The sequence below is a fragment of the Chiloscyllium plagiosum genome, chromosome 40 (assembly GCF_004010195.1).
Source record: "Chiloscyllium plagiosum isolate BGI_BamShark_2017 chromosome 40, ASM401019v2, whole genome shotgun sequence".
Classification (NCBI taxonomy): Eukaryota; Metazoa; Chordata; class Chondrichthyes; order Orectolobiformes; family Hemiscylliidae; genus Chiloscyllium; species Chiloscyllium plagiosum.
The window spans coordinates 17,176,375-17,194,852 of NC_057749.1; the positions used below are offsets into that span (position 1 = coordinate 17,176,375).

Here is an 18,478-nt window from a genome sequence, read left to right on the forward strand (position 1 = left end):
ATTGAATTCATATTCTACCATCTGCTGTGGCAGGATTTAAACACAGGTGCTGAGTTTTTGGATTAATAGTCCAGTGATAATACTGCCCGGCCATCGCCTTTGCTATTTGGCATTAATATGTTTTCATAATAATGTGTTAAATTATTTTATTGATCTTTTTAATGTACATCTACACCAATGTTTTTGGATTCATTGAATTGGAGATGTTGCACATTATGACACTGTCAGAAAGCAAGTTAACACTTGAACCCTCTGGGAATGCAGATTGTTAATCATGATCTTTGTGCTTTGGGGTTAAGTCTACATCTCCAATAGTATCAAAGACCTGAATTTTCATGGCTCTTGAAAATACAGGTCATTGACCCTTTAATAAATCTGATAAGTACTTGCAGTATTCAGCTTTTAAAAATGACAATGGGCAATGTGCCACTTGTATAATGCAGTGACTTAATTAAGTATCAGACTTGTGTACGAAGCAGCAAGGCTAATAGCAGTCTTTTGAAATATCTAACATGACTTATGGTATTGTTGTGTTATGAATCATTTGAATTTTTGAGATGCTGTGGCAAAAATGCTTCTACATGCGTGTGGAAGTCACAGTGGAATCTCCAACTGTTTATTTCATTACATGAATTTCCTCCACTCCTATTGCCTGTCACTGGATGTGTTGAAATAATTTGTGGGTTACTAAGCAACCATTTTGGTTGCAATTTGGAGACACCTTCTTTGACCACCAAGTCTTGAACTCAAAAATTTTGACTCTGAGATAGGGACGCTATTGAGTATGACATATGACTTCCCTAATACTTAAGTAGACCCTTGCAAAATGTAACAGTATCATGTATAGTCACGTTGTTTGGAAATTTGCATTTAAACATGAATGAAGATATTTGTTTTATTTGTAGCCTGTGGTTACAGAGTATTAGGCTGTGGCGATGTAATATTCCATGCTAAATACAACTGAAAATTTAATCTGCTATTGATTTTGTTTCAGGTGTGATGTCATGAATCCTACTGTATGGATGTGCTATCAGTGCTGATGGCACAGTTGATCCAATATGAATGTGCATGACATTGGAGGAAGACGACGCTATGAAGACAATGAGTTTACATTACAAGTTTACCCAGGGAATATAGCAGAAGACACCATTTATTGCCCTGTTACTGCAAGGAAAAACACTAGTGCTGCAGAAGTTATAGAAACCCTTATTTATAAATTGCAGCTTGAAAAGACGAAATGCTACGTCCTGGCAGAAGTAAAAGAATTTGGTGGGGAGGAGTGGATACTCAATCCATCAGACTGTCCTGTGCAGCGCATGATGCTTTGGCCACGCAGTGCCCTAGAAAATCGATTCAGCAGCGAGGACTATCGCTTCTTACTTAGAGAAAAAAATCTTGATGGCTCAATTCATTATAATAATCTACAGTCATGGCTGAGAGTGACGGAGGAGCGAAGGAGGATGATGGAGCGGGGATTTTTGCCCCAACCCCCGCAGAAGGATTATAATGATTTGTGCAATCTACCGGACTTGAATGAAAAAGCACTCCTGGACAACCTGCGCAACAGGTTTAAACAAGAAAAAATCTACACGTATGTGGGAACGATTTTAATTGCCATAAACCCTTTCAAATTTCTTCCTATTTACAATCCCAAATATGTAAAAATGTATGATAATCACCAACTGGGAAAGCTGGAGCCCCATATATATGCAGTTGCTGATGTGGCATATCATGCCATGCTGCAACGCAAAAAGAACCAATGTATAGTTATTTCAGGTGAAAGTGGTTCAGGGAAGACACAAAGTACAAATTTCCTGATCCATCATCTTACAGCTCTGAGCCAGAAGGGTTTTGCCAGTGGAGTGGAACAAATTATTCTTGGAGCGGGTCCTGTACTGGAGGTAAGATGCTGCTATAGATATTTCTCTTTTTACAGAAGGAAGACTACAGATGTAGTCAAATGCTGTTTTTATTATAATAAATCAGTGCTGTATAAAGAGCAAGTCTTGTGATATAAACCAAAATTGCTGGAAAAACATTTCTGAGGATTCCTTAGATCTAAAACATTAACTTTGCTTTCTCTCCACAGATCTAGCCAGATCTGTTGAGTTTATTCAACAATTTTTAATTTTTGTTTCTGATTTCCAGCATCTGCAGTTCTTCAGTAATATGTTGGTTGTGTTATGGATCAGACCAAACCCCCTTAAAATGTATTAAGAAGATAGCCTAGACCCTAATTGCTTCTTATTTTAAAGGTATGTTAAGACATTGTGCTCCAGATGCAATTTGATTGGTCAAACTACTCTTTCAGCAAAGCACACTTCATTTTTACAGTTAAAATACAGGTAAAATAAAAGAATTGGATTAACTGTAACTATCAAAATGCTTAACAAAATAATATATATTAACTGCTACTAATTAACTGTTCCAATATAGTAACATCCCATACACACACCCTTGGCAAAGGCAAAATCAGTAAAATAGATTGTCCCATAAACAATTCTAACAACAAGATGGCAGCCCCAGCTTGTTAGCTCTAACAGAGATGAATAAGAGGTTCCACATCCAGCTTCAAGACCCCATCAACTGCTGAAAGCGAAAATTAAAACTAATATCACCTATAGTGTTTTCCAATTTTTGCTTATAATGACAGCCAACTCTAAGCTCTCCTGTTGTAAATACCAATCATTTTATCTCCTAGATCCCTCAATCCCTTCTGCTTCAAAAATGAATTAAATGACATTTTGACATCTTATGCTGGTAAAATTGCTGGTTGCAAGCATCTAACTAACTGCTTGAAACCCATACCATTAAACCATGCTGCCTGACTTTAAGTCCATTTTGGTTCTGTTCAGACAATGTAAATCAGGTTATGAAATAAAATCTTGCAAATTCCAGGAGATGATTGGATTAATTTGGATGATTGTGAGCTTTATAGTAACAAAAGATATATTAAAGGCCCGAAGATTAAAAAAATGCTGAAAAGTAATCAAATTGTGGTTAGATAATAAACTTGTAATTTCAAGGAGGAAAGAAATTGCAGTTGAAATCCTTGGAAGGAATGAGTTAAAGTTCATTGTGTTGATTTAACCTTGAGGGTTGTGAAAATACAAGACAGTCACTTTCAGAAGCTTGGCTGTTTTTCAGGAAATTTTGAGCATCCTCTTGTTCTCCTTCCATAAATCAGAAGTAAAAGGCCTGTGAATTTGTTTCTGCTTTTCTTAAACGAAGTATGATGTTGTTGACTTCTTTCAGCTTTAAATCAGTGTGATTGGCCCCTCAGTATATAAATATTCATTTTTGCAAAAGTGCATTTCTTTGATCAAACTGTGCGCATAAATTGTGTTAACCAAGTATATTACTTGCATCTGGATTGATCCCTAAGAGCACAATAAAATGTGCTGCAAAGTCAACAATGTTGGCATTGTTTAAGGTGGGGAGGGAGAGACCCAACAATATGGGAAGCATTCATCTTATCATAGGAAAAGAACAGAAATAAAATTTCCCAGAAGGTGCCTCAAAAACACGCAGATAGAGTCATAGAGATATACAGCACAGAAACAGACCCTTTGGTCCAACTCATCCATGCCGACCAGATATTCTTTAAAAAACCAAGTCCCATTTTCCAGCATTTGGGCCTGTATTCCCTTAAACCCTTACTATTAATATACCTATCCAGATGCCTTTTAAATGTTGCAATTGTATCAGCCTCCAGCACTTCCTCTGGCAGCTCATTCCATGCACACATCCTCTGAGTGAAAAGGTTGCCCCTTAGGTCGCTTTTAAATCGTTCCCTTCTCATCTTAAACCTATGCCCTTCAGTTTTGGACTCCTCCATCGCAGGGAAACGACCTTGTCTATTTACCCTATCCATGCCCGTCATGATTTAATAAACCTGTTTAAGGTCACGCCTCCGCCTCCAGCACTCTAGAGAAAATAGCCTGTCTATTCAGCCTCTACGTATAGTTCAAAACCTCCAACACTGGCAACATCCTTATAAACCTTTTCTGAACCCTTTTCAAATTTCACAACATCTGTCCTATAGCAGGGAGACCAGAATTAGAAGCAATGTTCCAAAAGTGGCCTAACTGATGTCGTGTACAGCAGCAACATGACCTCCCAACTCCGATACTCAGTGGACTGACCAATAAAGGCAAGTAAAGCAAAGCTGCCTTCACTACCTGCGACTCCATTTTCAAGGAACTATAAACCTGCACTCCAAGGTCTCTTTGTTCAGCAGCATTCCCCAGGACCTAACCATTAAGTATATAAATTCTGCCCTGTTTTGCCTTTCCAAGATGCAGCACCTCACATTTAACTAAATTAAACTCCATCTGGTCCATTGTCCATTGGTCCATCTGATCAAGATCACGTTATACTCCAACATAATCTTCTTTGCTGTCCGCTACACCTCCAATTTTGGTGTCATGTGCAAACTTACTAACCATACCTCCTATGATTAACGAACTGCTTATTTTAAGTATCTATGGGTGCAGAACCCAAAATTTTAGAAAATCGCTACCTGCATCCTGTCTTATGAAAAATATCTTGGCCTTGTACTTTAAACACAATCATAGCTGGAGCAGGTGAAATAACAGCATAGAGGCTGATATCCCGTCACCAAGCCACCCTTTATTCATATGTGCGCAGTACATAGGCAGCCAGCTCGGAGTCAGTCCCTACAATAAGGAGGATCTCTGAATCTTCTGTTTATATTTGTCAGCCAGGGCTCCCTGATTAACAAACTCAATCAAGGATCTCATAGTCAATGCGATCCACCTGGCCCTCATTCCAATCACTACATCATCTCCCAAAAAAGTCTGGGAATGTTGGCTTGTTTCTTACTTGTAGCTTCTCCTGTGACGTTTTCACCCCAAGTCCAGTTTCTCTGACTCTGACTCACACATGGGCTGTGTGTACTGGATTCTTGTCTGGGTCTTGCACCCCGAACATCTTGGGAGAGTTTCCTCTTGTTCTTACCTTATCGTTGTTGCAACTGCAACCTCCACCTTTTTGTCTTCAGCCCCCTAATGGAAATGGGTTTGGCATGGCTTGATGTGCTGCAAAAAGAAACTAACATTTTAAACCCCAAAAATGATGAAATGTGTTTTTTATGTGTGCCGTGGAATCTCTGCTTTGCTCTCCATTTCTGAGAGGGCTTTTCTCAAATTTGTGAAGTGAGATGAGAATACCAAGATCAAGTTTGCTAAAATGCTGGGATGTGAGATACAGTAACTCGCAGAAGCAAAAGTGATCTGGTTAAGTTTTCCACTTGCAAGGCTGAGTAGCTCTTTATTTATTTATCTGTTGCAAAACCTGGTCCTTATCATTACATTTGATCTAGAATTAAGGCTATGCAGGTTGCACTCTTCACCACCATAACACCATGCAAATAATATTACTTTGAAAGTATAGTGCTTTAATAGCATTCATCATTGATCTGTATATGGATGGATGGATTGATTTATTGCAGGCTTCTAGACAAATTATTTCTTACATTTCTAATTGTAGTTTAATTAATGGCTTCACACTGAGTAGATATTGTAAGTTATGTAACTAGTTAAGGTCATAAACACGTTTTTAATGATCAATAATTGATATCTCTGTAATACCCTGCAGACAATTCCTTGTCATGTCACTGTCAATGCATTTCCATCCACCTTTTGCATTCTCTGTTTTAGGCCATTTTCAATTCCCCTCAAAACCTTCCTCCCAATAGCTTGTCTTTTTTATTTTTGAGGACAAATTAAATGTAGTTGAAAATCTGCAAGCTGAGCTTACAGGGAGGTGAAGGCGAGTTACAACATTTACCTCTTGAATGTCCCACAAGTGAGAGGCTTTAGACTAGGTTATAACTGGACAGTGGTTTGGGATGCATTGTTCACGACCTGAGAATGAGGTGGTGTTAATTGTAAAAAAAACCTGAAGACCTGCAGATTCTGGAGGTCAAAAACAAAAACTGACATTCCTAAAAAAACTCAGCAAGTCTGGGATTGAGCTGTGGAGAGAAAGCAAAGTTAACATTTCAGGTCCAGTGACCTTGCTTTAGAACTGTTTGTGAATCTCTGCTTTCACTCCCAGGAATTTTTCCCGAAATTTTTGTCTGTGTTGATAATAAGAATTTGCTACGTTCACTAAGTTTATGAATTGTAATATTTGTGCAACCAAAAGAGATGAGTTAATTTTGTTGCAGTACTTTTTGAAATAGTGAAACATCATCTCTAAAAATATATTCAATAATTAAGAAATAAAATTGCATAATGTTTTCAGGATGTCAGTTTTAACTGTTGTCAGTTTATCACCTGGAGAAAAAAATTCTCATTTGGAATGCAGTTGGCTAACAATGTATGGCCATTAATTTTAGCATAGTTGTTAATTTCAAACTAGTTGGTTAATAATATAGTTGAAGTGCTTTGCGTTGGAAGCAATTGTTTGAACAACCTGATTTGCTATCAACCTATTACTGATTAATCTGTGTATTGGAGTGTTCAAATGCAGCTTGAGGAATGTGTTTTGTTAGTTTGCCAGCACTGAAGGCCAATATTTTGCTCTGAGTTCATATTTGTTGGGCAGGTGGGAGCGCAGCCAGTGCTTTTAGTGTAATGTTCATCTGTGTGGTTACCATTCCTTTCAGCAGGAGTTTTGTCTGTTGATGAGGGCTTTAATACCTTATGATTTTTTAAAAAGTTTTCCAGCGTCTCGTGTATTTTTTGCCTGATAATACTGTCAAATTAATTGGAAATGAAAACAATTGAGTAATATTTTGTTTTGGGACAGTGACCTATCAATACTGTCTGAGGTATTTCACTCAGGTGTCATTCTTCAAGTCTCCATCTTGATACTGCATACTAAAAGGCAAATTTAATGTGGACATTATCACAACTAGTCCTTGATATATTCTTGTCTGACATTCAGATGTGTTCAAGGGTAATTGGAGTAGGAATCTTAATGGTTCCTTCACTACGCAACCACCACACCCTCCCATTCCAGGAGTAGTGAGGACAGTTATTGTAACCAACTACAAAAACAGTATTTTTAAGAAGCATTATTCCAAGATTAGGTTGGATTTTTTTGAACTGCGTTTAGGGAACATACATGCTTCAAGTGCTTATTTTGATCAGTTATCTGTTAAATATTTGTTGAAGTTGTGATAATGTGTTGTACTAATTCTGGTGCAAAAGGTGAAATTTTCCCATTCTCTAAATTACTTTTGCATTACCAGTAGAATAAAATGATACAAAAATTAATTTTCAAAACATGTTCATGTGACTATAAGCCATGTTATTTTCACAATTTCAATGACAAAGGAGCTTCTTCATTCAGAAAAAGGCCACAACATTGCTATTGCAATTAATTTTATGAATTAAATATTTTTACAGTCATTGTGAAGAATATGGATATATTCTTCAAGGCATTTATTGAAGGAGTTGAATGCACTTTCTGCATCATTTGCCATTAAAATAAATATGTTTTATATTGATTTAATTATTTCTAAGTTTGAGTATCTGGCAATTATATTTATGATATTGTCTAGTTAATGGATTTAGCAATAGAATTCCCTGGAATCATGTGCTGTTAAAAGTCATGGAGTCATAGAGGTGTACAACATGGAAACAGATCCTTTAGTCCAAACTGTCCATGCCGACCAGATATCCTAACCTAATCTAGTCCCATTTTTCAGCACCTGACCCATATCCCTCTAAAGCCTTCCTGTTCATGTACCCATCTAGGTATCTTTTAAATGCTGTAATTATACCAGCCTCCACCACTTCCTCTGGCAGCTCATTCCATACACACACCATCCTCTGTATGAAAACGTTGCTCCTTAGGTCCCTCTTATATCTTTCACCTCTCACCCTAAACATACTCCGCCTAGTTCTGGACTCTCCCTCCCCAGGCAAAAGACCTTGGCTGTTTATCTTATCCATGCCCCTCATGATTTTATAAACCTCTATAAGGTCACCCTCAGCCTCTGACACTCCAGGGAAAACAGCCCAGCCTATTCAGCCTCTCCCTATAGCTCAAATCCTCCAAACCCTGGCAACATCCTTGTAAATCTTTTCTGAACCCTTTCAAGTTTCCCAACATTCCTTCCAATAGGAAGAAGATCAGTATTGCACACAATATTCCAAAAGTGGCCGAACCAATGACCTGTACAGCTGCAACATGACCTCTCAACTCTTGAATTGAATTGAACTGAATTTTTTGTCACGTGTACTGAGGCCCAGTGAAAAGCTTTGTCTTGTGAGCAATACAGACAGCTCACATAGTTAAGTAGCATAGGTAAACAGCGGCAAAAATAAAAACACAGGTACAGGCAAATGTTAAGTTTGAGTCCATTCAGTACCCTAACAACGGTAGGGTAGAAATTGTTGCGAAACTGGCTGGTGTGTATGTTCAAGCCTTTGTACCATCTCTCCGATGGTAGAGGTTGCCAAGGTGGGATGGATCTTTGAGAATGCTGGCAGCCTTTCCTTGACGGCGGGCCTGGTAGATGGATTGTATAGATGGGAGGTTGGCTTTCGTTATTGTCCGGGCCGAGTTCACCACTTCTGTAATCGTCTCCGATCTTGAGTGGTACAGTTGCCATACCAGGTAGTGGTACATCCAGACAGAATGCTCTTGATAGCGAACCTGTAAAAGTTGGCAAGGGTATTCGTCGTCATGCCAAATTTCCTCAGCTCCCTGAGGAAGAAGAACATTGTTGACCCTTTGTAACCAGTGCGTCCACGTGAAGAGTCCAAAAAACGTTGTTGTGGATGATCACTCCCAGGAGCTTGAAACTCTCCACTTGTTCCACCTCTGTGCTGTTAATGTGTAGGGAGAGCATGAGTAACATCACGCCGAAAGTCAATAATGAGTTCCTTGGTGTTGCCGACATTGAGAGCTAGGTTGTTCTCCAGGTCTTCCACCTCTCATTTATAGTCTGTTTCATTGTCATTTGAGATTCGATCGATGATGGTGGTGTCATCAGCGAACCTGTAGATGGCATTAGTCTGGTATTTGGTAGGAAGTTTCTCATTAATGTCATTATGCCATACTTCAAGGAGATCCTTCAAAGTGTCTTGGAAATATTTTCTTTGTTTTTTTTCCCACAAGTCCACTGGGCATGAATTAATCAAACTTAGTTCATGCAGACTAGAAAGTGTCACAATGACTTTAGCTTAGAAACAATTTGATTTTTTTAGGAGACATACAGAAAAAAGTTTACAAGCTTGATCCTATATCAACAACTAGTTAGGTATTCTTGCCTTGAACAGTGTTAACACCACTGTTTGGTATCAGTTTTCTTAGTCCCAAGAGGAGGATTTTAAGCAATTGTTCAATATGCTGAGTCTGATTATGTTATGTATTTCTAAAAGTTTTGTTATTACCTTTAGTTTGTTTGGAATGCCATTTGTATTTTCCACAACGAAAGTGATGGCAATGTACTTATTCAACCCAAGCCCATTTCTAGGCTTCACATTCATCTTTCCCATCAGGCTGATTACCACTTTGGCCCTTCTCTTCCTTTTTATATATTTAAGGTAGCTCTCACTGACTTTTTATGTTACTTGCTAATTTGTTTTCTCAAAGTTCATTTTCCCCTCTTCATTTGTTTTTTGCACAATTTTTGTTTATTTTTAAAACTTTCCCAATACTCTGGGTTTACCACAAATAATGCTATGCTGTTTTTTTTTTGTTTCTCAATTTAATGCTGTCTTTAATGTCCTTGGTTGGTCATGGTTGTTTTATCCCTTTCCTAGAATCCTTCTTCACTCAGATATATCTTTGTTGAGAGTCATAATTAGTCATTTTGCATCAAACTTGAACAACTTGGTGTTGTTCTTAAAATGGCTAAGGGCAAAAATTCCCGCAGTTTGCAACAGACAGGGACCCCTCCCCCACTCCCTCCAGCAGCAGTGGAGACGCCCGTGGCCGCCTCAGGGGACTTACCTGCGGAGGCGAGCCTGATCTCCAGGATCAACAAGCTGCAGGAGAAGATCGATGCCTTCATTGAAGAATCCAGGACCAGGTGGGAGTTGTTGAAAACCTTGAACAGCGCGACAGAGGGGCAGAGCAAAAGGCCGCGGCCTTGGAGACTCCTGCTGAGTCAACCGTGGGCCAGATCCAGGCTCTCGAGCAGTGAATCTGGACCGTGGAAGAGCACATTGGTGACCTCGACAATCGGGGCTGTCGAAAAAATATTCGGTTGCTGGGCCTTCCCGAACATGAAGAGGAAGGCCACCCTGTAGACTTTCTGAAGCAATGGCTCCCTCAAATATTAAAGTTGGAGTCTGGATCAGGCCAGGTACAGGTGCAGGCCTGGGTCAGACCAGTGCCCCCGCCCAGTTCTGTTCTGGCTCCAATGTTATAGAGAGAAGCAGATGTTCCTGGAAGCCTCAAAGTCCTGGGGAAGGATCCTCAGGCCATGGTGCACAAGGATTCCAGAATTATGTTATTCCAGGAATTTTCTCCAGACGTGGTCTGCAAGAGGAGGGCATTCGATGAGGCGAAAAAGTGTCTAAGAGACCTAAATATCCAACACACTATGTGTTACCCAGCAATGCTGCGCTTCAGCTTCGAAGGATCCATATATAACTTTGGATCACCGGAGAAGGCTAAAGAATTCTTGGACTCTAGACTGTGAGACTTAAACCGTATGGATGACGATTTTATTTTGCTGCCCCCCCCCCCCCCACCAAACCTGGTTTACCCTTTTTTCCTTTTTCATCTTTTTTTCATTACCTTCCCTCATTACCTTCCCCCCTCCCCACCCCCCGGGCTTATTTGTTATTTGCTATGTGATTTTTATTTTACAGGTCGTGCGGCTTATTCGATTTGTGTGGGAGAGGGGTTTGTTTTGTTCTACCTTTTTACTAGAGCAGGGTTTTCTTCTTTCATTTTACTTAGTTTTCTAATAATTGCTAGCATTGTAACTTTGTAGTTTTATATATTTATATTTTGTATTATGCTTGCTAAATACACCTAGGTGTGGGTGGGGGGGTGGTTGGGTCACTCACTTTTAATTTTGGTTTCATAGAGCACTCGAATTTGTCTACTCTATTTTATACTGCCTGGGTCGAGGGTGGGACACTAGTTAGGAGAGCTTACAGTAAGGTTATTGACAGGTAGTTAGTTACTCCTCCTGGGAGCAAGGGGGAAAATCACCTTTCAAATGTGTTTTGTATTGTTTTCTTCACTTAGGAATAGTTTTTAGTTGTGTTGGTGTAAATGTCTTACAGAAGTTTTGCTTTTGTGAGTTTTCCATGGTCTTTATTCAAGGTGTTTTGGATGGGGTTCTTCCTCCTGGGGGAATCTCGGGCTTGCCTGGATGATCATGACTAGCCATTTGCTTAGGTGGGGCACCTGAAATGTCAAGGGAAGTAATTCACCAATCAAAAAGATTGGTGAATTATCAAACGTCAAAAAAGAAAGGGTTGATATAGCTCTCTTACAAGAGACACATCTACTTGACAAAGAACACTTAAAATTACAACAGGGTGGGTTTGACCAGGCTTTTTTCTCATCTTTTAGTTCAGAAAGTAGGGGAGTAGTCATTCTCATTTGGAAGAATCTTCCTTTCAAAATCTTAAGCCAAATAAAGGTGAGTCTGGACGGTATATACTGATCAAAGCCCTAATATACGGAATTTTGAAACTTTATTGCCCCCCGGCACACCCCTTCAAATTTGTAGCGGAAGCGTTCTCTAAGTTGATGGTTTTTTGGGGCCCGCCATACAATTATAGGAGGAGATTTTAATTGTATTATGAACTCAGAGACAGATAGGATACCTAAGAGTACTGTGGGTATATCTCTCAGATCTAGACAATTGGAGGATCTGAATAAGGAGCTAGGGCTAGTAGATGTGTGGAGATGTCTTCACCCCCAGGGCAGAGACTTTACTTTCTACTCAAATCCACGCAAGTGTCATACTAGAACTGATATGTTCTTTGCTCCCTCGACCCTTTTGAATTCCATATTGTCCTGCAAAATAGGTAATATAGCAATCTCTGATCATGCCGCAGTATATATGAAAGTTAAGACTAGGGACGATGGGACAGGCCCCCGCCATTGGCATATGGATAGCAAATTTATAAAATATTTTTCTCAGGAACTCAAAACCTTTTTGGAAATAATTCAGGCACGGCCAGTAACCCATAGATGATGTGGGAGTCCATTAAGGCTTATGCGCGAGGTTTGATCATCTCATAGTCTGTGACCCAGAAAAGACAAAAGGGAGAACAACAGTGCCTGCTCGAGGCTTGCTTGAAGGCCGCTGAGACAGCGTATGTTGATAGGTCCTCCGTTACTAAGCTACAAAGGATCACAGCCCTTAGGACAGCCTTGAATATCGCACTTACACAAACAGCAAAGAGGGAAATATTATTTGCAAAGCAAAGATTATATGAATATGGTGACAAGCCTGGCAGTTACCTAGCATACCTTGCTAGGAAAAAAAAAGGCTCCTCAAGCTATCACTTCCATTAGGGAACGTGCTGGTACTCTGACTTGTGATTGTAAAAGGATCAATACAGTCTTTAGAAAGTTCTATTTTGAACTGTATAAATCGCAGGACTGTGAGGATAGAACTAAGAAGATGGAGTCCTTCTTCAAAAACTTGGCCTTTCCAGATCTAACCTTGGAACAGGTGTCTTTCCTGAATGCTTCCCCTGACAACCTAGGAAGTATTCAATGCAATTAGACAGCTTCAGAGTGGCAAAGCACCTGGACCAGATGGATTCCAGGTTGAGTTTTACAAAGAATTTATAGGGGGACTGGCTAGTCCACTTATAAACATGTATAATCGCTCACATAGTCAGGACTGCCTCCCGCCTTCGTTGAGAGAAGCAAATATTTCTCTCACTCTTAAAAAAGGGAAGGTCCCAGAAGATTGTTCAAAATATAGACCAATATCCTTGCTAAATGTAGATTTTAAAATCCTTTCTAAAACATTAGCATTAAAATTGGAGAATGTCTTACCATATATCATAAAAGTGGACCGGACGGGGTTTATCAAGGGCCATAGATAAACTAACAATATTAGAAGGGTCTTAAATATGAAACAAGCCTGTCAACAGGGAAGAATACCAGGGCTAGTTGTCTCCTTGGATGCAGAGAAGGCATTTGATTGGGTAGAGTGTTCATAGCTTTTTTACACATTGGAAAGGTTCGGTATTGGAGAGGTATTTTCTAAATGGGTCTCAATATGATACAATGACCCCAAAGCAGCTGTGATCACCAATGGTTTCGGCTTGGATAGCTTCAGTGTTGGTAGGGGCTGTCGTCGGGGATGTCCTCTCTGTGTTACTATTCACTTTAGTAATCGAACCACTAGCTGAAGCTATATGAACCTACTCTAACATAGCGGCTCCAAGAGTTGGTTCGGGTAAATATAAATCACTCTCTATGCAGGTGATGTCCTCCTTTTCTTAAGTAATCCTTTGATATCCATGCCCTGCTTAATTCAAGTTGTCAATCTGTTTAGTATGTTCTCAGGCTATAAAATCAATTTTATGAAATTGGAGACCATGCCGTTGGGTAGTCTCGTCAATATATCCAATTTATCGGATGGATCTTGTTTTCTCTTTCTGTGGTCACTGGAGGGTTTTCTATACTTAGGTATTTTTATCACCCCAGTATTTGGTCAGCTGTATAAAGCCAATTTTGTACACCTATTAGAGAAAATAAGGCAGGACCTTCAACACTGGGAAGATCTCCCAACATCTTGGTTAGGCAGAGTAGCTCTAGTTAAAATTAATATTCTGCCTGGTCTCCTATATCCTATAAGAATGCTCCCTCTGATGTTGCCGAGACTGGCGTTGCGTAAGCTATACGGCTGGCTTGGTTCCTTTATTTGGAATCATAGACGGCCTCTAATCAAATTTGAAAAGCTGCAGCTTCTAACAAGTACTGGATTTTCTAGACTTCAGGAAGTATCAGTTGAGCTCTTTATTATGCTATATAGCTGATTGGGTCTCTTGTGACCCTCAATCAATTTGGCTAGACATTGAGACCTCCCAAGCAAAATGTCCCCTCATCAATCTTTTATTTTTAGATAAGATGAGAGCTATTGCAAAAACAATTAAAATTGCAAATACAATTAAAGCCTGGAGGATAATGTGGCAAGATGAGGGTAACCTACAAAAAACCTCTCGACTACTGCGACCCCTAGGACTCATAACGGCACACAAACCAACAGCCACGCTCCGACAACAACTGACCAGAACGAAGGACCCGATACCCAACATGAGCAAGACGAATGTAGTGTACAAAATACCATGCAAGGACTGCACTAAACACTATATAGGACAAACAGGAAGACAGCTAACAATCCGCATACATGAACATCAACTAGCCACGAAACGACACGACCAGCTATCCTTAGTAGCCACACATGCAGACAACAAGCAACATGAATTCGACTGGGACAACACTACTATCATAGGGCAAGCCAGACAGAGAACAGCCAGGGAATTCCTAGAGGCATGGCATTCATCCACAAACTCCATCAACAAACACATCGACCTGGACCCAATATACCAACCACTACAGCGGACAGCTGAAACTGGCAACCGGAAGCGGCAGGGACAGACCACTATAAACACCGGAGGAAACATCAAAGAAGCGCTTCGCAGGAGGCTCCCAAGCACTGATGATGTCGCCTAGCCAGGGGACGAAACGTTTGCAACAAAAACTTCCAGCTCGGCGAACAGAACTACAACAACCTCTCCTTATACTCCTATAGTGGGAGCATCAGGTTTTCAGCCAGGGCTGACAGATGCTGCATTTAAAACCTGGAGGTCCAGAGGTATCTCCTGCTTGGGGGACATGTTCGATAGGGAGATTATGATGTCTTTTGAGCAGTTGCATCAGAAGTTTGGACTGCCTAATGGAGATCTTTTTCGGTATTTCCAAATATGAGATTATATACAGAAGAAGACCACATTATTAGACAGTCCCTACAAATCGGATAGGGAAAGAAGAGTGCTATGGCCAATGGGGCCACCCTTGGTCAGTACTCTTTATCACTTATTATATAATGAGGTATCAAAAGACATGGAACGACTGTTTAAAACATAGAACCAAGAATTGGGGTTAGAAATCTCGTTAGAAATGTGGGAGGGCATCTGGGAAAATGCCAGAAAGATCTCTATTTGTAATAGATCTCAAGCTATTCAATTAAAGATACTCCATAGGGCTCATATAGCACCTGAACGACTGACAAGATTTAAGGTAGGAACATCCCCAATGTATCCTAAATGCAAAATAGAAGTGGGCACTCTCACGCACTGTCTATGAACATGTCACAAGATCTGAAGGTACTGGGACAGGGTAGCGAATGCTCTGACAGAGATCTTGGGAACGGAGATTAGATTGGATCCAGTGTCTCCTCTTCTGGGCTTTTCAAATTTCCCCCCCACCCATCCCGGATGTGCACGGGAGGAAATTATTTTCCATTCTCTCCTTTTGTGCAAGGAAATATATCTTAGTGAATTGGGTAGCTGAAGGCCCTCGAATTGGCACAGGTTAATCATGGAATATATCCTCCTTGACTTCCTCACAAATATGGTGCACCAAAAAACTGAATTATTCCATAAAATATGGCAGCCCTTTCTGAACTATATCGACACCGATATTTCAGCCATACTGTCAAGGGCTTTTTGTCTGGCTGTGGTAGTGGTTCTGGCTGGTTTGGGGCCCCTGGGAGGAGGAGTCCCATATAAATACAGGTTTTATTATGACTTGATGTTAATTCATTTTGAGTATGTACTTATTTAATTATTCCGTTATTTTTCGCAAGTAATGTATGATATGACTTGATGTTAATTCATTTTGAGTATGTACTTATTTAATTATTCCGTTATTTTTCGCAAGTAATGTATGATATCCTATTTTACGTTTTGGTTGTTTGTAGGATAGATTAGTAGTTAGTTGGATTTTTTTCCTTTTTTTGGTGTTTTGGTTATTATTTATTTTTTTTTCTCATTTATTTAATTGTATATTAGTGTTTATACTTGTTTGTATTACTTCATAATTTTGTGAAAAAAAGTTTTTTTAAAGATTTCCTTTTTTTCCATTAAAGTACCTATTAAAACAGCATCTTCTCAATTGTCTTTTCTCTAATCTCTGTATATTAGTGTTTATACTTGTTTGTATTACTTCGTAATTTTGTGAAAAAAAGTTTTTTAAAGATTTCCTTTTTTTCCATTAAAGTACCTATTAAAACAGCATCTTCTCAATTGTCTTTTCTCTAATCTCCTCTTTCAGTCCATTCTAGCCAGCTTTGCCCTCATCCCTATGAAATTACGTTTATTTAAGTTTAGCACAGTTTTCTCACACTCCACATGAACGTGAAGTTCTCAAATATTGCGGTTACTGTTGTCTTACTCTGAAATAATTGGTATTGATAAATAAAGACCCTCCAAGGTGATTTTTAATCACTAATATCAAGACGAAAAGCTATATTTTAAAATGTCTTCAATTTCACTTCGTTTTTCAGTATAGAAAAGATATTTTTCATCAGTATTCACACAGGAAAAAGACACTTGTCGAGGAGAACACTGAGATATAGGCTATTAGACTAGATGGGATCGAAGTTCATAAGGTGTTAGCAATTCTGGAAAATGTGAAAATAGGTAAATCCCATGGGCCGGATGGGATTTATCCTAAAATTCTCTGGGCATCTACAGAGGAGCTTGCAGAGCCTTTGGCTTTGATCTTTATGTTGTCATTGTCTACAGGAACAGTGCCAGAAGACTGGAGGATAGCAAATGTTGTTCCCTTGTTCCAGAAAGGGAGTAAGGACAACCCTGGTAGTTATTGACCAGGGAGCCATACTTGGTTGTGGGCAAAGTTTTGGAAAGGCTTATAAGAGGATTTATAATCATCTAGGAATAATTTGATTAGGGATATTCAGCATGGTTTTGTGAAGGGCAGGTGGTGCCTCACAAACCTTTATTGAGTTATTTGAGATGGTGACCAAACAGGTGGATGAGAGTGATGTATGTATGGATTTCAGTAAAGTTCTTGATAAGGTATACCATGGTAGGCTATTGTAGAAAATACAGATGCATGGGATTGAGGGTGATTTAGTGGTTTGGATCAGAAATTGGCTAGCTGAAAGAAGACAGAGGGTGGTGGTTGATGGGAAATGTTCATCCTGGAGTTCAACTACTAGTGGTGTAGCAACAATGACCTGTTTTTGGGCTACTGCTGTTTGTCAGTTTTATAAATGACCTGGATGTGGGCGTAGAAGGATGGGTTAGTGAATTTGCAGATGACATTAAGATCAGTGGAGTTTTGGACATTGTGGAAGAATGTTGCAAGTTACAGAGGAACATAGATAAGCTGCAAAGCTGGACTGAGAGGTGGCAAATGGGGTTTAATGTGGAAAAGTGTGAGGTGATTCACTTTGGAAGGAGTAACAGGAATGCAGTGTACTGGGCTAATGTTAAGATTCTTGGTAATGTGGATGAGCAGAGAGATCTGAGTCCATGTGCATAGATCCCTGAAAGTTGCCACCCAGGTTGGTAGGGTTGTTAAGAAGGCGTACGATATGTTCAGTTTTATTGGTAGAGTCAGTTTTATTGATAGAGATGTACAGCATGGAAACCGACCCTTTGGTCCAACTTGACCATGCCGACCAGAGATCCCAGCTCAATCTAGTCCAACCTGCCAATACCCGGCCCATATCCCTCCAAACCCTTCCTATTCATATACTCATCCAGATGCCTTTTAAATGCTGCAATTGTAGTAGCCTCCACCACTTCCTCTGGCTGCTCATTCCATATACGTACCACCCTCTGCGTGAAAATGTTGCCCCTTAGGTCCCTTTTATATCTTTCCCCTTTCACCCTAAACCTATGCCCAGTAGTTCTGAACTCCCGCACCCTAGGGAAGAGATTTTGTCCATGCCGTTCATGATTTTATAAGCCTTTTAGGTCACCTCTCAACCTCTGACACTCCAGGGAAAACAGCCCCAGCCTATTCAACCTCTCCCTGTAACTGAAATTCTCTAACCCTGACAACATCCTTGTCAATATTTTCTGAACTCTTCCAAGTTTCACAACATCCTTCTGATAGGAAGGAGACCAGAATTGCATGGAATATTCCAAAAGTGGCCTAACCAATGTTATGTACAACCGCAACATGACCTGAGGTTTCTAAACATGAGGTTTCTAAATTCTTGGAAGAGGAGAGTCGGATTAGAACAAGTCAACATGGATTTAGTAAGTGGAGGTCGTGCCTGACAAACCTGTTGGAATTCTTTGAAGAGGTGACAAGTAGGTTAGACCTGGGAAACCCAGTGGATGTGGTCTATCTAGACTTCCAAAAGGCCTTTGATAAGGTGCCACACGGGAGGCTGCTGAGCAAGGTGAGGACCCATGGTGTTCGAGGTGAGCTACTGGTATGGATTGAGGATTGGCTGTCTGACAGAAGGCAGAGAGTTGGGAATAAAAGGTTCTTTTTCGGAATGGCAGCCAGTGACAAGCGG

At 39.9% G+C, this 18,478-nt stretch overlaps 1 protein-coding gene across 1 annotated transcript in view; it reads left to right on the forward strand.

Annotated features, from left to right (window-relative positions):
• myo9aa (myosin IXAa) overlaps positions 1-18,478 on the forward strand; it is a 363,558-nt gene that overhangs the window by 61,802 nt on the left and 283,278 nt on the right. The window contains exon 2 of the mRNA XM_043680122.1: positions 995-1,901. Within this exon, the coding sequence (XP_043536057.1) occupies positions 1,059-1,901 (843 nt within the window). The 5' untranslated portion in view covers positions 995-1,058. The remainder of the gene's footprint in view (positions 1-994; positions 1,902-18,478) is intronic.